The 16,954-nt window shown below is 45.4% G+C and overlaps 1 protein-coding gene across 1 annotated transcript; it reads right to left on the reverse strand.

Moving 5' to 3' along the window:
- Positions 1 to 1,949: 1,949 nt before the first annotated feature.
- On the reverse strand, positions 1,950 to 16,438 carry LOC128713651 (uncharacterized). The gene is made up of 6 exons (XM_053808514.1): positions 16,374 to 16,438; positions 6,045 to 6,292; positions 5,760 to 5,935; positions 4,907 to 5,156; positions 4,672 to 4,818; positions 1,950 to 4,246 (listed from the first exon to the last, which is right to left on the reverse strand). The coding sequence occupies exons 1-6, from the start codon at positions 16,436 to 16,438 to the stop codon at positions 1,950 to 1,952; spliced, it is 3,183 nt and encodes a 1,060-aa protein (XP_053664489.1).
- Positions 16,439 to 16,954: the final 516 nt, after the last annotated feature.

Raw genomic sequence — 16,954 nt, forward strand, 5'->3', positions numbered from 1 at the left:
ATATGTTCATACGTTTTCAGCTGATTCATTCTTTTTGCATTTTTGTCTATCATAGATGTAGTAACTTTATCTATCTCAAAAAAAAAAAACAATGTAAAGCTTCTTCAAAATAGGGCACCATTCTCATAGTTAAATTTAATGCTTTCATTCTTAGTAAATGATATTAAATGTTGTACATATTGCGCTTCCATCTTCCGTTCATAAGAATTCAACCTTGCCTAGATGTCCCTGTGGTAGAATCCATTAAACCTTTTTCCTTATTTATTACGTCTGAAATTTCAAATAACAGCAAATAAAGCTTTTTATAAAGCAAACATTTTCATCCATTTATGGGCCTTGTAATGCAACAAAATAGTTCGTAATAGTTTCATGTGTCGTAATAATCAACTTACACTTACTTTTGCATCGCTAGTTTAGTTATGCTTGCTCATGCGGAGCACGTTGCTCTTTTTTTTAAACCATTCATACCAATTACTGGCATTTTCTTTACTGCTAGAAAATGACACAAAATGATTTAAACCATTCACGCCGTGAAGTGTGCGGTGTGTGCATCCTGAAAGTCATCACTCCTTTGCCGGTCAGTAGGGCCAGCAACACCAACAACAACCAAAAAATGCAAGTCGTGAGAATAATCTTTTCCGCTTCTTCGGTCAAGGCTAAGATTGACCCCGGTTTCGAAAGCATTCGGTTTGTCTCAAGCATATTGTTCGACAGTACTATTACCAGTCCAAAGTAATAGTTGTTTGAAGAGGAACAAAAAAAAAGCGCACATAACGACGCTTGGCAGAGTGCTATGTTCTGACACTCTGACACAAAAAGCTACAGTTCTTCGGTCAAGAACATCCTCGCTTTCATTAGTTTTCTGTCTGCGTTTTTTTATCTTCACAGTTAAATTCAATTTCCGACCCGTAACGATAAATCGTGCGCATGTAACGCACAGCCACACAGACAAATACACACACGCTGTTTGCAGCAGCAGATCGCACCGAACCGGCCATTAATCAAATATCCGAAAGAATGAGACGCAACGAAAATTGCAACCTTCCGCATGGTTGCTCTTCTAAAATGCCAAATGTGGCTAGTCCCGCCAGTTACTCTTTTTCCGGCGCTTTTCATTTCTTTTTGCGTTTTTATATTTGCCTTTTCCAACAGACAAAAAAGAGCAATAGCAATCTTGCTAAATCTCAGTCCATGAGCGGGCAAGAAAAGTGAAATTTTCAATTACCACTGTTTTACAGAAAATTAGTTTCTGGCTTCTGTTTTGTACCAGTTCTATCCAGCAAACAAACAAAAAGCGTGCTTGGTGGAAGCAATACACACTAGCAGCCGGTATGTTCATGATGGCAAGCATAAATGATGTAGATAGTAATAATTACTTTTAACTTTACACTTAATCGAATTTTGCCTAGGGTTATGTGATGCATGTCCCCTAACTTAATTGTGATGATTTTGCGCACTTTCTTCGCAATTTCAATAATTCATAATACCCTCCTAACTAAATCAATATCACTTAACTAATTATGCAGAGCTTCGAAAAGAACCGCTTTCCAACAAAAAAAGAAAGGTATTTAAAAAACTTTTCAAAACTTCCTTGCTTAACATGTTTCTGATTCACGGTCTATCTGTGCTGATTCTGAATCGTATTGATGTTATGCCTAATTTTCGCTAACGCCATCACAACATTTCACTATTCACCGCTCGATTGAATACGATAAAAAACACCATTGCTACAAAACAATAATATTGTCCTATTGGAAAGAATGTAGAAAACGAAGAAGAAAATATGCTAGTAACAAACAACAGTTAGCAAACAGCTAAATAGACAATAGGAAGGAAAATGGAAACGCTGGCCGCTTGGCTGCTTAGCGAATTCGGTGTGCGGCTGCTGCCGCTGCTTTAACACACAGCCGTACCGGAACCGGATTCTAGATCAACACCTCCCCGAACTGTTATAAATCGGTCGAGTCGGACGATTTTGGTCGCCCGACCGGTGGTGGTGGGGCTGGTACCTGTGGTCGCTTGATTTTCGAATCAATACCCCGCGGCGACTGTGGAACATGCTGCAGACTAGTAGAGGTTGTGGTGCTAGCATTAGAACTGGCGGTGTTGTTGGGCGCGGTCGTTGTCCCGCTCGGTGTCGATGCTGGTGGTGGCATTGGATTGACGGGTGATTGAACGTCACTGCCAAGTGATCCAGTCGATTCCATCATTGCGAGCGGTGGAGTACCTTGGGGAACAGTGGTACCGATGGAACCCCCGGCCGTATCCAGCAGCTGACTGTTTACGGCACTAGCGGGTAATGGTTCCGGTTTTTCCTTGCGCGTATTCGATTGCTTCATCTTCGACAGTCCAGTACCCGAACTTTGATCCTCATCCGATGACCGCTCCACCACGTCTATGAAAGCAACCTGCTGCTTGTCGATGTTGTAAATTTGCGTCCGTTCGAGCGTACCACGCTCCAGATCCGTTGGCTTATCCGACGCACCTATTCGATTGCCTCCCGTCGTTTCGCCTCGGAAGCTTTGCGCTTTCTTGAGCGAGCTCGCCGAAGATGACGTCAATCCGCTAATGATGGTGTTGGTGCCTTCGCTAACCTTCGATATCTCCGGTATCGAACCCTTGAAACTCATCGGACGCTGCAGCGTGGCGGGTCGCTCGGGAATGACAGGTTTCTCCCGCACTACCACACCGGCAGATCCACCAGCCGAACCGAAATCTCCACCAGCGTCATCGTTATTGTTATTGCTGTTCCCACTCGTCGCAGCGCCTCCAGCTTTCGACGACAAGCCGGGAATTGTTGTCCTCGGCAGGGCCACTGGTTTCAATGGAGGGAAAGACGGACCCGCACCTGCCGAAGTCGCCCGGTTGTTATTTTCCTTGTTCTCCTTACTACTGCTACTACTGCTAGTTGTATCACAATTGGGAGCATTTGGTTGCTTGTTTTGGTGCTGCTGCTGCTGTAGGGTGCTGTTAGCGACGCTGGCCTTAATTTTACCCAGCACCTGACTGTCAACACTGACGGCGGCCGGTCGCGGTGGCGGTATCTTATCGGTCGACTTCAGTTTCAGCAGATTGTCGTGGCTTTCGGCGCGCATCATGGGCTGCCGTTCGTACTCCGCCTGTGCCTGCTTGTACGCGTGATGCTGAAGCGATGCAAACCCATCATCGCCATCCCCATTATGGTTGCCGCTTGCCGAACCTGCCGAACTGCTCAGTTGCTTAAAGTAGTGCGTCGAGTGCAGCTTGTTGTTAACCTCCCGGGATGCTTTGTTGTGGTGATGATGGTGCTGATGGTTGTCCGGTGGCGTTGGCGCTACCTGTTTGTTGTGCTTCCGTCTGATAGGTAGCTTCGGGCTGTACTCCTGCGGTGGGCTGGAATGATCCGATAGTGAACTGTTCGACTGACTGCGATACTTTAGCTGATCCGTACTGCCGCCACCACTGTTGTTATGATTGTTATTACTATTGATTAGAATAAGACTAGTATCGTGGCTACTGCTGCGGGAATGTGACACTCCTATTCCACCACCACCACCACCGCCTCCTCCACCTCCACCACCCTCTCCACGCCCAAGGCGCAACTCATCCTGGCTGCTACCACCCGTTAACGTCACTGCGACCGTCGGTTGACCGCCGCTGGACGATGTAACAAACATCGACCGGGACATCATATCGCTCCCGGCACTAGGAACACTCCGTACATGCTGATCCTTGTCGAACGGGAACCCCCCATTGTCCGGGAACAGTGCGTCGCGAGTCATGCTGGCATAGAAGTTAACCTCACCGTCGAAAAAGAACGCCCAATCGGCCACGAGCGCCTCGACGATCGTGTTAACCGTGGCAGTACTGTTCACCTGATCCATATAGTTTTCATTCTCTTTCGGTGACCACAGCAAGTTGGGCGACATTACGATCGCAATATTTTGCGGCGACATTTTGTTCTCCTGATTCTTCTCGGCCAAATAGGACAGGAACTTGGTCAGGTAGCGCAGGTTGTCATAGTTTTCCCTGGGGAGCTGATTCACGATATCGAGGATGGCCGCCTTTCGCTGTGCATCGCTAGGTTTTTGGGCCGCCTGTACAAAGCCCGGATAGAACTTGAACGTTAACAGCGGGTCGGGTAGGCTTCGTAGGTACTTTTTTAGTACACCCGCAACAACGTGCGGATCGCAGTATTTGTCCGCTAGCGGTGGTGAAACATAGTTAGCGTTGATCGCAGAAATCATGCGACGTAGTTTGGATGAGGCTACAAATAAAAGGAAAAATGTTTCTTTTAGTGACTGCATGATACATATTTTGCTTCCTATGATTCCCTACTCTTTATCAATTGATCAGTTCGTTACGGGAACTAATGTTATGAAACATAGGCCAAACAAACTGTTTAAGACAATACCCCTCTGTTGACCAGTTTCATTTGAAGCCGTCCAGAAGTTTAACAAACAAACGGACCATAAATCTAAGTTTACTTGACCGCGCTTCGATCGTGATTCACATTGACGCGAGAGTTCATCATCGTCATCAATTTTTCAACCCCCAACTAATAAACAAATAAACAGCTAAAACTGAAGCCAGAACCAGAGACAGGCGATCGCTCTGTGCTAGACGAGAATTGATACCCCACTTATGCCTAGTTTTCACGTGCACAATCAAGGCACACGCGCCACGACTTACCGCAGCCGACTCGCAGCAGCCCTTCCTCGTACAGGCCCTTCTCTAACAGGCAGCAGACGCACAGTTCGATCACGTAAGCGATTTTACGATCCGTCGCCTTCAGATGATCCCGTAGGGGTGTGTTGAAGATTTGCTTATTATTCCGACCTAGAGGAGAGACGGCGACAAGAAACAAGTAAGTAAAATAAGAGGGAATTCGTTTAGATGCGCAGTTGGTAAGCAAACCGACACTTACGGAACAATCCGTCCATGCTTTGCATCGTGTCTTGTATTTCCCGCAACACATTTGTGAAATGCAGCTCCTGATGCTGCACATACTCCTTCACGAACAGTGCAATGTTTTCCTCCTCCGCCAGCAGCTCGTACATGTACGATTCGTACAGATCGCGCTCCTTCTCAAGCTTCGTGTGCAGTTCCTCCTGATCATCTTTCAGCTGGATGATCTTTGCCTGATTTCCCGCTTGATCACTGTTACGTTGGGCCGACTGAAGAAAACAGAAACATGCAAAAAGCAGGAAAATCCAAAGATGAGTATTTGCGAAATGTTTAAGAACAAGAGCAAAACAAGCTGTAATCGCATGGAACCGCATGGAAAATCGGATTTAATATAGCAAAGAGGAAAAAAAAAGCTCTTCACAGTTCAAAAAACGCCCTCCATCATCGCCAAGACCACCCCCCAACCGGTAATTCTCCAGGTTTTGCATCATTGCCTACGATAGAAGCGAATCAAAGCAGCAAGCGACAAGCAAAAACGAAGCGAATGCATCAACCGAGGGCAACAAGGCGATGAATCATAACTGTGCGGAACCCAACGAGAAGACAGCTCATGTTTTCTCGGTCGCCATTCCACTGCATAGTGGTGCTTGAGCGCGATCGTACTGAGCTGATACGAATACACCCCGCCGCCCGTGATCCGTGGGCTTTGCACATTCGTGTTTGCACTCCGCTGCGAATGCATCACCAATGCACATCGAGTGGGATGCGCTCGTTTACCACTAACAGACAAGGCCAGCAGGGGAAAAGTGAAGCGTTGGAAGGCAGAGGAGTCCCCCCGGGATGAGTCAAGCCGTTGAGTTTGCAGTACTTACATCATACTTTTGTCGCGAGGCCTCATACTCCTGGTGGCACTTGGTGACGACGCGCTTCTGCTTCTGGATCGTGGACAAGTGGCGCTCGATGATTTCGTTAAGTTTTTTGCTGACGGAGTTCTCCACATTTATCTCGCTGTTCACTATTTCCGTCGCTATTCGCTTCTCGACGCGTGCTGCGCGGTGGATGTGGGGATAGAACGAGGTAGAAGATCGATAGACGATTGCAGATTAAATAATCGTCCAGTTGGAACGTCGAACAATCTCCATCGCAACTTCACTTACCGCACGTGTCCAGCACATCCTTCAGCAGACCGGCGGGTAGATCCTTGACCGATTCTTCCATCAACTGGCCAAGCTGGAACTCGGGCACCTTCTTGCACCGCTTCTCGCGTACCACCGCATCCTGGGTCTGGCCGGCGGAAATGTTCGTCGCTATCCGCTTGTTAAGGTTCTGCAGTATGTCTTTGTAACGGTCGACTTCACGCTCGATTTCCTGCAGTCCGTCGGCATTCTTTTCCGCCTTGCTGGACCTGCCGGTGGGGAGTAAAAGAAGACCGATTATACCGAATTAATTGTCAAGAACTCATGAAGGTTGCACTTCACACATAAGAGTTGTTTCAATGTAAACGCATATATAGATGAACCTTTACTGCTATTAAGCCACTTTGTGTATCTTCTCTTGACGTTCGCGCGCAAGACATTGACGCTGAGAAAATTATTTACACATTCCAGCTGCACAACGCAACATTCACGTACGCAAAACCGGCCTTACGCACCCCATCACCATCACCATCATCGAGCAGTAAATGATACAATGTTCTAAAAATGGCCAATGATTCCGAATGAAACGACAAACGGCTCGAACCCCGAATGGATGAACTGTTTACAGCAATGGAACAGCTGTTCAGTGTGTGGATTTAAGTCACATTTTATCGTCCAATAAAATTCTAAATCAATTCAATGCATTCGATTCATCCATCTCGCGTTGGGCTCGCTTTAATATAATAAATATTTTATGCTTTATGCTTGAGATGTATTTACCCTCTTTTCAGTGGCTTTTATTATTTTATTACAAAAAAAGTGCTTGAAAACCTCTTATATTTTGGTTCGGTTAGATTTATGGTGGGAACACTTGGGGGTTGTGTGTAAACAATTTTTAGCCTTACTCCCAAGACTAATCTTAAACAACAAGTATTTGTGTTGCAATGCTAAACATGGATAAATTTCCGGGGCCTTAGAAATGTTGGGTGACGTCAGTGGCGAACGATAAGCAGAAATATCGCGGAGATCCAAAAACAAACGTTCCTCTCCATCGAGTGTGATTGTCCCCAATTGAAACCCCAGATCCCCCAGCAAGTCACGGAGCAGGGATGAATGAAGCGGAAAAACAACCGTTCCGTTGAACTGAAGAGGGGGAAGACTTCAATAATTGCACTAACAGTAGAGCGGACAGCACAACAATTAAAACCTACATAAGACAACTGGCGGTTTGATTTTCTTGCCTTTCATTCCAGACAGCAACAAAGACGACATCGGTACGACAAAGTGGAACTGAGTGCATCTTGACAGAGCTCTATTACTCCGTTGTCTTTTCTCCACCTGCATTTGCTGCCTGTCTGCACACTGCACAACCAAAGCGACAGCGACTCGTGAGAACGTCATTAGTTGCTGGATGCTTTTTTCTTCCCATTCGAGTGGAGTTGATTGGAGACCGCACGAGACGTATCTCAAAACCTTACGTGCACATGTGAAAAACGATCGACTCTGTCAACATTTTAAACAGAAAGTCCAATTGTTTTGGACACTTTTCATGTACTGGATGTAATGAAAATTTGTTGCAGGATTATGGGAAAATAATACATATAGCTAAAGTCATTCTGCAAACAAGAACTCTGTGACGAGGAGTAATCCAAACAAATAGTCAACTTTAAAAAGAACTCACGAGTTTCTAAAACAGCGATGTGTTGACGCATTAGAGCTCACAAAGAGGATTGATGATAGACAATGCGTGAATTGTGCATAATTCTTTGTTAATGTACTTCTTACATCAAATCTCCCGTACAAAAGTCTATCAAGTTTCCTGCAAGGCTTTTCCAACAGAATTTTTTGCCATTTGCATCAGAAATCATGAATGGAAAGCATATCAAGTAACAAAGTAAAGAAAACAAACTGAAACGGTTCCAGTTTAAATAAAACAAATAAAGTTTAGCCTTTATAGACTGTGGCACATGGTGCCAAACCGATTGGCAAAATATGAACATTCCCATAAAACACCGAAACAAAAACACTCCCAACATCCAACCACAATTGACGGGGGCACACTTATCGGTTGCAAAATAGCTCATTAGTAGAAGCTGCATTCTGTCCCTCTGGTGTTTCTTTTTTTTCCAACCAAAGCTCAACCAGCGAGAAATATCACACAAACCTAGTACAGTAGCACTTACAAAAACAGTAGTGTGCAGCAGAGTACACGGGAACACTTTAACAAAAAGTAAACATTTAGCAAGCATAAATTTCACACGAACCCGCACAAAACAATAACAAGAGCAGAGAGAGAGATAGAGAGAGAAAGAACGAAGAAAACAAAAAAGCGTCATGGCCATTTATGCATCACCCAACAACAATAAAAACGGGTGTGAATTGGAAAGACAAAACCACCCTCCCACTGCTAAACCTCGGTGCAAGAACCGCAACATACACGGTGAAGGCATCTAGGTACCGATCGTACAGATCGCATCACACACGTGCATATGCGCGCATACAGACTAACTGGGGATGGGATGATTGCAACACCTCCCAGCCCGGGCTCGATCTTCCCATAGCACCTGGGGAGGAAGTACGTTATTAAATCGGAAACAGTAGAAGAAAAACAGAAATATTTATCCACCAACGAGGGCGAAGGAAAACACAATTGAACCGGGTGTTGCATTCGAAGCACCATCACTGAACTAGCGCAACGAACTCGCTGGAGAACAAGATCGAGCACGGAGAGATGACGCTCTACCCGGCGAATAACCAGCGCCGATTAGACAAATAAATGCCCAACTGGAGCATGAGCATTGCCCGTTTTACTAGCGGATTACATCAGCAAGCTGGAAAGACTAGCGCCCCGCAAGTCGTGAATTTGCGAACGAACAGCAGAAGGAAGTGCTCACACCGAGAAGAAAACCCCACAGAAAGAGCGCAGCATAATTTCGATCCCCAACCCAACTCCGACCAGTTCCGCGCCGAATTCGGCTACTCTTGCCTCGGGGGGTTGAAGAGGAATCAAATCAACACCCCTTACGGGTGTAAAGACTTCATCTATACAGCATCAAATCGAGCGCAGCGAAGCCATCGCTAAACGAAACGGAACGAAAAGCGAAAGACGATCGTCGTACGCCGTTCGGGCGGACGTTTTGCGTTCTCATCCGCATCAAGCAGACAGTTCCCGGGGCCGGGGCAATCGGCGAACAGCTGTTAAGACCACTACCACTGCAGAGCGCAGACACAACGCAACATTAAAGAGAGGCGGTTACAAGAAATATGTAACAACATTGCACGCCGGCGAAAGGAGAAAAACAAAAATTGCCTTCGATTGCGCTGGGTGCGATCGCGATCAAGCTTTCCGGTTGAGGAAGCGATAATGTTGGTTGTTTTCTTACGCGTTCTTCTTTCCGTCCGCCTCCCTATTCGGTCTACCCAATCTGAATGTTGTGCATATCGAAGAAGATCATTGATCTATCGGGGTGCTATTGGAAGGGAGTTGAGGCTTTTTTAGTGCACCTCATCTGCACCCACCCCTGTTCCTGTCCAGTTGGTGAGTCACTTCCGCAACGACGGGGGAAAAAAACAATATCTCTAGCGATCGGATTGGAATATTCATGCAATTATTGGCGCAGACGGTACGGTATGATACTCTCCAAGCCGTTCCAGCAGTACTCACAGATTTCGCAGTACGATGTTGTCGAGTTTTTAACCAACGGAATGATATCGTTCAGCTAATGCGTATTATTGGAAACTTTCCATTTTTCCAACTTTCCATCACCGCCGATTACATAAATATCATTTGCGTTTGGCTGCCAAAAGCAATCATCCGACAAAAGGTCGATGAAGTTATCAAGCAAATGAATGAAAATGAAGGGTGTGAAAATGAAAATATAATTTCTGATATTATTTGTACACGTATTCCAATTTGATCGATTACATCCCTTATTTTCTCAGCTGTGTACAAATCAGACGGTACGGAGCATCATCAAGTCTCCGCTCGCATCGATCGGGGTCGACAAAGGATGCCAGGACTATTTTAACTAATTGGGCAAACATTGAGGGCAATGTTTGCTCTACAAAGAATCGAAATGACCCGAAAGAACGCAGCGACACACCGAGCGTGAGTGTGACACCACCGGCCAATCTGATGTCTGGCAATGTAGGGCTATGTGTCTCATATCCACAGACTCCGCTCTCTTCCGATTGGATGGATTTTAATAGTGGTCGACCTATAAAACTCGTTCCGGAAGAATTGGTCTGTGACAGGGAGATTTTCCTGTGCCAACAAAGGTACGAGAGGTGCGTTAGTTATTCGGGCCGGGATGAATTGTGCGGGTTGCTCTAGCTGGCAAGATGCCAATAGTTGACGCAGGAGCCCGGCTATTGCCCCGTTCGTTGGAGCACACCGAGAACAAACTGCAACGCAAATCGGTTGTTTAGGACGTTAAAGTCCCGCTGCTTTCCATGCCGTCCACACACCAAGAAACCCGGGGTGTGCCACAGCGGTTCCGAACGAAACGCCCTATAAATAGCCCATTAATCTTGGTGCGAGTTTTTGCCCCAAAACAACAAAGACCGCGAAACGTGGACGCGATAATTAAATAAACCGCAATCGAAATGATTAATGAAGCTGCTCCTTTGCTGTGTCTTGAGGGAGCGAAACACTTGAATGCTGGAGAGCAAAGATTCCACAAAAAGGGAGCAACAATGTTAGATTTCGCTCGATACGCTAAATCTCCTAAACCAAAACCAAATCTCATCTCAGGAGTTGAAGAATCGCACATGTGGTGTGTAAAATTATCTAAACATTTCTGTCTCATGCGTCACGACAAATGAAATTCAACAGCAGTGCAATTTAAATAACTTATTCTGGAAAGTCCACACCGTTTCCTTTAATGAGCGCCGGGCAATTCCGGTCAGGCACCTCACCGAGATGAAACCGGTTGACAAATTCACACACAAAAATAATGAAAATGAAAGTCTACCTTACTCATGGACCCATCATTGCACTTCCTTTTCCAGCAGGAGGGGACTCATAACCACCTTCGCCATGTCGTTGGTGTCCCATTTAACAGCCACACACACACACACAAAGGCGGCAGCAGACAAAAGTGCAGAAAACCATCACCATCATCCATGGTGATGTCGCCGGGCCCGTCTTCAGCAAGAGGCTTCCGGTTCGTGACTAATCCTGTGTGCATTCTCTTCTTTTCACCACACCGGGCGGTGTGGGTCGCTGAACCGTGCGGCCAATACGAAACGCAAAAGGTCTCGACAACCCCCACGACTCTGTCGGCGACCTTTTCTGGCGGGTTCGCCATCATTCGCGCGCGCGCGCCCGTTCGCATAAATGCAAGAGATTTCTATGGAGTTATTTTCATTCAAGCCCTCTCTCGAGGCCTTTTGTATGCCGGAAATTTCTTCTCCAGTCTTCCCATCTGCTGAGCTGTTCCCTGTTTTCCCCCAAAATGGACCAGAGCGCGCCTCGCCGCCATTATCAACTTTGACGCTTTTCCATCGTACTGTGGTGGCAGAGAGCAACAGCAGCATAAATAATAGTAATGTGCGTTGATTTTAAATAAATCACTTCGGCTAGACAGACCCGTGTACAGTGTGTACGGCGGTCATGCCTGGGTACGCTTAACACCGCCGATGGCAAAGCAAATGACAGTAATCCCACTGGCAGTGTTTCATCTTTACCAACGGTACCGTACCGTAATGGAATGTCACCGTGGCTGGATGTGCCGGGGAGAGGGAACCGTTCTGTCGCCGAAAAATTCCAGTTACGAACGCAATGTAAGCACAGACGCTAGAACCTAGCACAGACCAGCCACCCGTACTGTTCCGATGCAAAACCTTCACACCACGGTGTACGAGCGTTTTGTGTGTTCTAATAATATCGCAATGAAATACCATTAGTACGTGCCCATGTGTTCCAGTCGATCATAAGAAGATGCAAACCAAACCCAACTTAAAGCGCTTTGTGCCCTAATAATATGTGCGAAGTGAAGTCATCTACAAATATAACGGAATAATTACTGTAGAACATTCTCTTTTGTATCGCGAAAAGCGATCCAAAAATTGTGTCTGAGCCTAATGAGGTGATTTAAGAATAGCTCTAAGAAGAATGTTACCGATTGTGTAGCTAAATAAAATACAGCGTATATATAATAAACAGCGTAGTGGGATGGAAGCACAAAAACACGAAACCGCTCCGGACATATTTCTAAACAGGCAGAAACGGATGTAACCGTCCGATGTTCTTCCGGCCTGAGCTAACCTGTTTCTCGGCACGAAAAGCGCAACGAAGAGAAAAGGGTTTTGCACCTATAAAAGGTTTTCAAAAGCAACCCGTAGAACGGAACGGCCAAACGGCCGAACACATCCGAAGGCACCACGGAACGGAAATCTCATTTGCATGTTTTGCATTTCGTTTAAGATGCTTAAGGAAAATTGGAACAAGCGACTGATCAATCTGAACCATGCCTCGAGGGAGACACACTGGCCAACTTCTGCCCCGCACTTCCAATATAAAAAAACCCCTTCGTTTCTTGGAACTCTCAAAGGGGCTCAGTATGCTGACCGGTAAGGGTGAATTGAGAAAGTTTTCCGATCCAATTCATCGCCACCTTTAGTTCGTCGTTCAGCAAGCACCATTTTGGACAACAGAAGCAAGCAGAGGATGGTGTGGCGATTTAGCCCCATCTCTACCTTTTAAGCATGGCGTTTTAAATGTGGTATGTTTGAGCGGCTAATTTTTTGGGGGAAAGCTTGAAAAATGCATCATATTAAATGGTTCGTTTTATGCTCCATTTGGCGAGGGAGGTTCGCGTGTGAAGGGTAGCTAGTATTTGCCAGTGGCGGTGGAACCAGCTCCGTGAAACCATAAACCGTAATCGTTTGGCCGGCCACCTGGTGGCATCTCGATTCATCAGTGCGGGGAAGGGGGGCAAAGTAAGATAAATGGGTGCCATTGAGTTTATGGTACAACGCGTCAATCGAACACCTTTGAGGGCTATATGACGAGGTGTTCGCTCGTACCCATTAGAAATTCAATTTCTCAAACAAACACACCAACAGACCCGGGAAGGCACACACGTTCAGGGTTTAGCCGGGTGAAATAGTGATAGGTTTTTGAGTCACGGTCGCTTATCAGACGGGGCAGAAAACACTCCACACTCGCTTGTAAAGCTGATAAGATTTCCGTCTGCCCATACCGTAATGGACCGTGCGGGATGGATCGATCGACGGGGTACATCACCCCGGACGTTGTATTTAGTGCACAAAACCATGATTTCGCTGTATGTATATGTGTCCGGCTGCAAAACGAAAACCCATTCTAACATTTCGGCAGTGTTGATAAAAAGAAATAAGGAACATTCAATTTTGCTAGCATACGAGCAAGAAAGGTGCTCGCTACTTTACCGACACGTAACTCATCTCTCCAACCGTGTCTTACTTATCGTACGACAAGGTAAAAGCCCGGATTAAGGCCTTGAAGATTATTCAATCACCTCCAAGATTCCCACTCTTCGATATCCATGGCAGACAGTGATTCGCAAAAGTTATCGTACAACAGGACGATATTTTTATATCCTAAAGAAAATTTCTACAGTATATGTGCATGGGCCTCTGATCCTGTGAGTAGTTAATGGATATGTTTATGGGCAATAATATTTTTACATAATATTTTTCCAGTTGTTAGTAGACCAACGGCAATCGTTGAGAGTTCTATTATCCGTAAAAATCGAACAGTGAAAAATTATTTTTCCGGATACATCAACTTTGACTATTGTTTAATGTTATGTAAGTTAATAGGTTATGCTAAAGTTCGAAAGTTAGATTCTTATCGAGTTGAAGTTGAAGATGTAGAGGTAAAATTTAATATTTATTTGGACTTTTCTTTGACTTATGTTTAACCATAGTTTATGAGTATGTATACAGCAACGAAGTCAAACACAAAAAGTAGGTTAAAATTCGAACAAACCATTAACGTAATAGTACATTCGGAATAATATAACATTTATCACTGACCAATGTACGACATCTTTGGTGTCTTACTGTACGCATTGGGCACGGGTGCGATATATTTGCATTCTCACCCTGCTGATGATACACACGGGTGCTTGTTAACGCATCTTCTTCGGTGTGTCTCCACATCTTACATTTTCAGCTCAATCAAAGTCCAGCCTCAATCCGGTCCGTTTGCTGGCTACACCAGCGTGTCAGTGCAACAACCGGCCGCTTGCTGCACAACTCCGTCGGCAACAGGTTACACATTCCCACAACAGCATCACACCATACGTTGCTTTGGTCGGGATGTGCGCCCGAAACGGGAGCGTGGAGTTGGTGTAGCTGGACACGCATATTATCACATAACTTCAATCAGCAGACCAGTTCACTTCAGTCCACCGCAAGCTAAAGCACCGCAGCCGTGTGAGATAATCAAAACAAATATGGCCTGCATATGTGCCGTCCGCCTTTTTGATTTTTCCCCCCCTGCTATACGCAGAGCTACACTTCGCGCCCTTTTGGTTGGTGCGAGATAGCATGGAGACGGAGAAATGATATCGTCAACTCGATGGCGTTTTCAACCTGACCTGAACACAGACAGATCTTTCTGTAGAAAACGACGTCTTCCGCGGGCAATAAAACGTTCACCATTTGTTGTTGATTGTCGCGCACAACCGAGGTCACCCCGTTTAGTGGTTGTTTTATGATTTTTAAACGGATGGGAACCAGGTGGGTCATCATACGGCTATCAAACGGTCAATGGGCCCCCCGTACGACACTATCTACCCTCCATCGAGGGGTGGAAAATTTTCTTATCCCCACATACGAGGGGCCTCCACAGCAGATGACCGTGAAAAGTTCAATACATGTACATCGCCTCTTGCACCATTGGCTGATGATGATGATTATGATGCGTGAAGTGATAAATTTTTCATACCCCAATCGAGTGGACACCGTGCGCGGTTCGTTTGCGGCACTAGTAGCACGTAAACTTCGCGGAACGATCAAGAAACGACGCTACCAAATTGATTGAAGCAGCCATACACGCTCTTGCGCGCACCAAGTGGATAAACGCCCTCATTTGCATTTTGATGGACACCGAGAGGGAACTTTCCGGTCGCGGTGAAAGAAAGTACCGAATTGAAGGAAAAAGAATTCAAACACAAAAAAAAATACGCAGAGCTTTTGGGATTTGGATGTTGGGAGGAAATGGCAGCATTGCTGTGCGGATGTTTCGCCAAATTGTGATTCAAAAGAGGTAAAAGCCGTTTAATATGCGAACGGTGCGAACTTGTAATACACCATCAAACCCGACTCCGTTCCGATTACTGATCACCTTGCCGGTTTGGGCATAACTGGAGATGAGTACAATCGTCACTTTTCTTGTCGGGATCAAATGAATCCAACTTTGGGACATTCCGGAGTTGACTCCAAATAAACTCTAAACAGTTGTTGAGACAAGGATACAGCTGATTCAGATCCAACTCCGGATTCAACTCAAAAATGTTGTAAGAGTTGTTGACTTCTCTTAAATGAGACACACATTTCCAATAAATACATTATAGCTTAACAATAACCCAAAGGTAATTACATCGATTTAAAACATGTTTTGGAGAACTAAGTGGAACATATCATCAACGTTATATTTCAAAAATCCTAAATTTAATTCGGGGTTCGATCGGAAATGCAACTCCGAATTCAATACCGAGCCCAAACTCCAAGTTCCGCATCTTGACCCCGGAAACAACTGTGACTTCTACTACGGACACATCTCCAAATTCCACATGTAAGCTCCAAATACAGTTTCAAATTTGTCTCCGGTGTTAATTTCGAACTCAAGCTCCAAATTCCTGAATCAATCCCAATTCGTCTCCTAAATCAACTTCGAATTTCCAGAATTCAGTTCCAAATTCGACTCCAGATTCAACTCCGAACTCCGGATGTGAATTCCAGATTCAACTACAAATTCGACTCCGGAATCAACTTCGAATTCTGGAATTCACCTCCAAATAGGACTCCGGATTCAATTACGAATTCCGACTGTGGATTTGGGATTCAGTTCCAAATTTAATCTAAATAATTATTCAATTCTAAATGTAATTCCGCATCGTTTTCGAATTCGATTTTTCACCGTTAGAATCTCGGAGTGGATCGATGAATCCACTCCGGTTTTCCCATCACTAGTCAAAACCTCTTCTGGAGGCTCTGTGTACTGGGAGTCTAAACTGTTCAAATAATCCGTTTCCTGGCCTACTTTAATTGCAATTGACATTGTTTTGTGGTACGGATCCACTTCAGTATATCGAAACGCAGTGAACGATTGTGCTTATTGGTTGGTCGTGTACTTACCGCGATAGGTTCGATTTTAGTTCCTCTTTGAACTTTTCCAGCTGCCTTTTCATGTTTCTGCTCATTCGGTACGCGTTCGAGGCGCTGTCACTAGATGCATTTAAGCTTGCACTTTCGTAGTATTTCGCGCTTTCCGTAGCAGTACCACTCGTTCAAAACGGTGTGTTAGTGCGTTTACTTCCCAGTATAGCGACGAAGCGTGGCTGTAAAGGAAAGGGAAGAGAGCAGCAACGTCATCAGTGACACAGGTGACACGGTGTGTGCGTGCTTTCCAATGACGGAAGATAGCTTCAAGCGCAGACGTAATCTGCGGGATGGACCACGAAGCCGGATCTCGTCCTCGGCGTAAACGAACGCAGTCCGAGGAGAGTCGTCGTAATCTGCTACTTGTGTTGCGCACTTACAGTGTAATGGCCATGTAAATTACACCGACGACTCACACACATGAATCTTTGCACACACACACAATAACCACACCCAAAGAGACCTTGGATAATGGATGAAATTTTGATAATTTGAACCACCGGAAATAATAAAATATGCTAAACGTTTGCTAAAAACACTCCCACACTCACACACAC

This window comes from Anopheles marshallii, chromosome 3 (assembly GCF_943734725.1).
Source record: "Anopheles marshallii chromosome 3, idAnoMarsDA_429_01, whole genome shotgun sequence".
Lineage (NCBI taxonomy): Eukaryota > Metazoa > Arthropoda > Insecta > Diptera > Culicidae > Anopheles > Anopheles marshallii.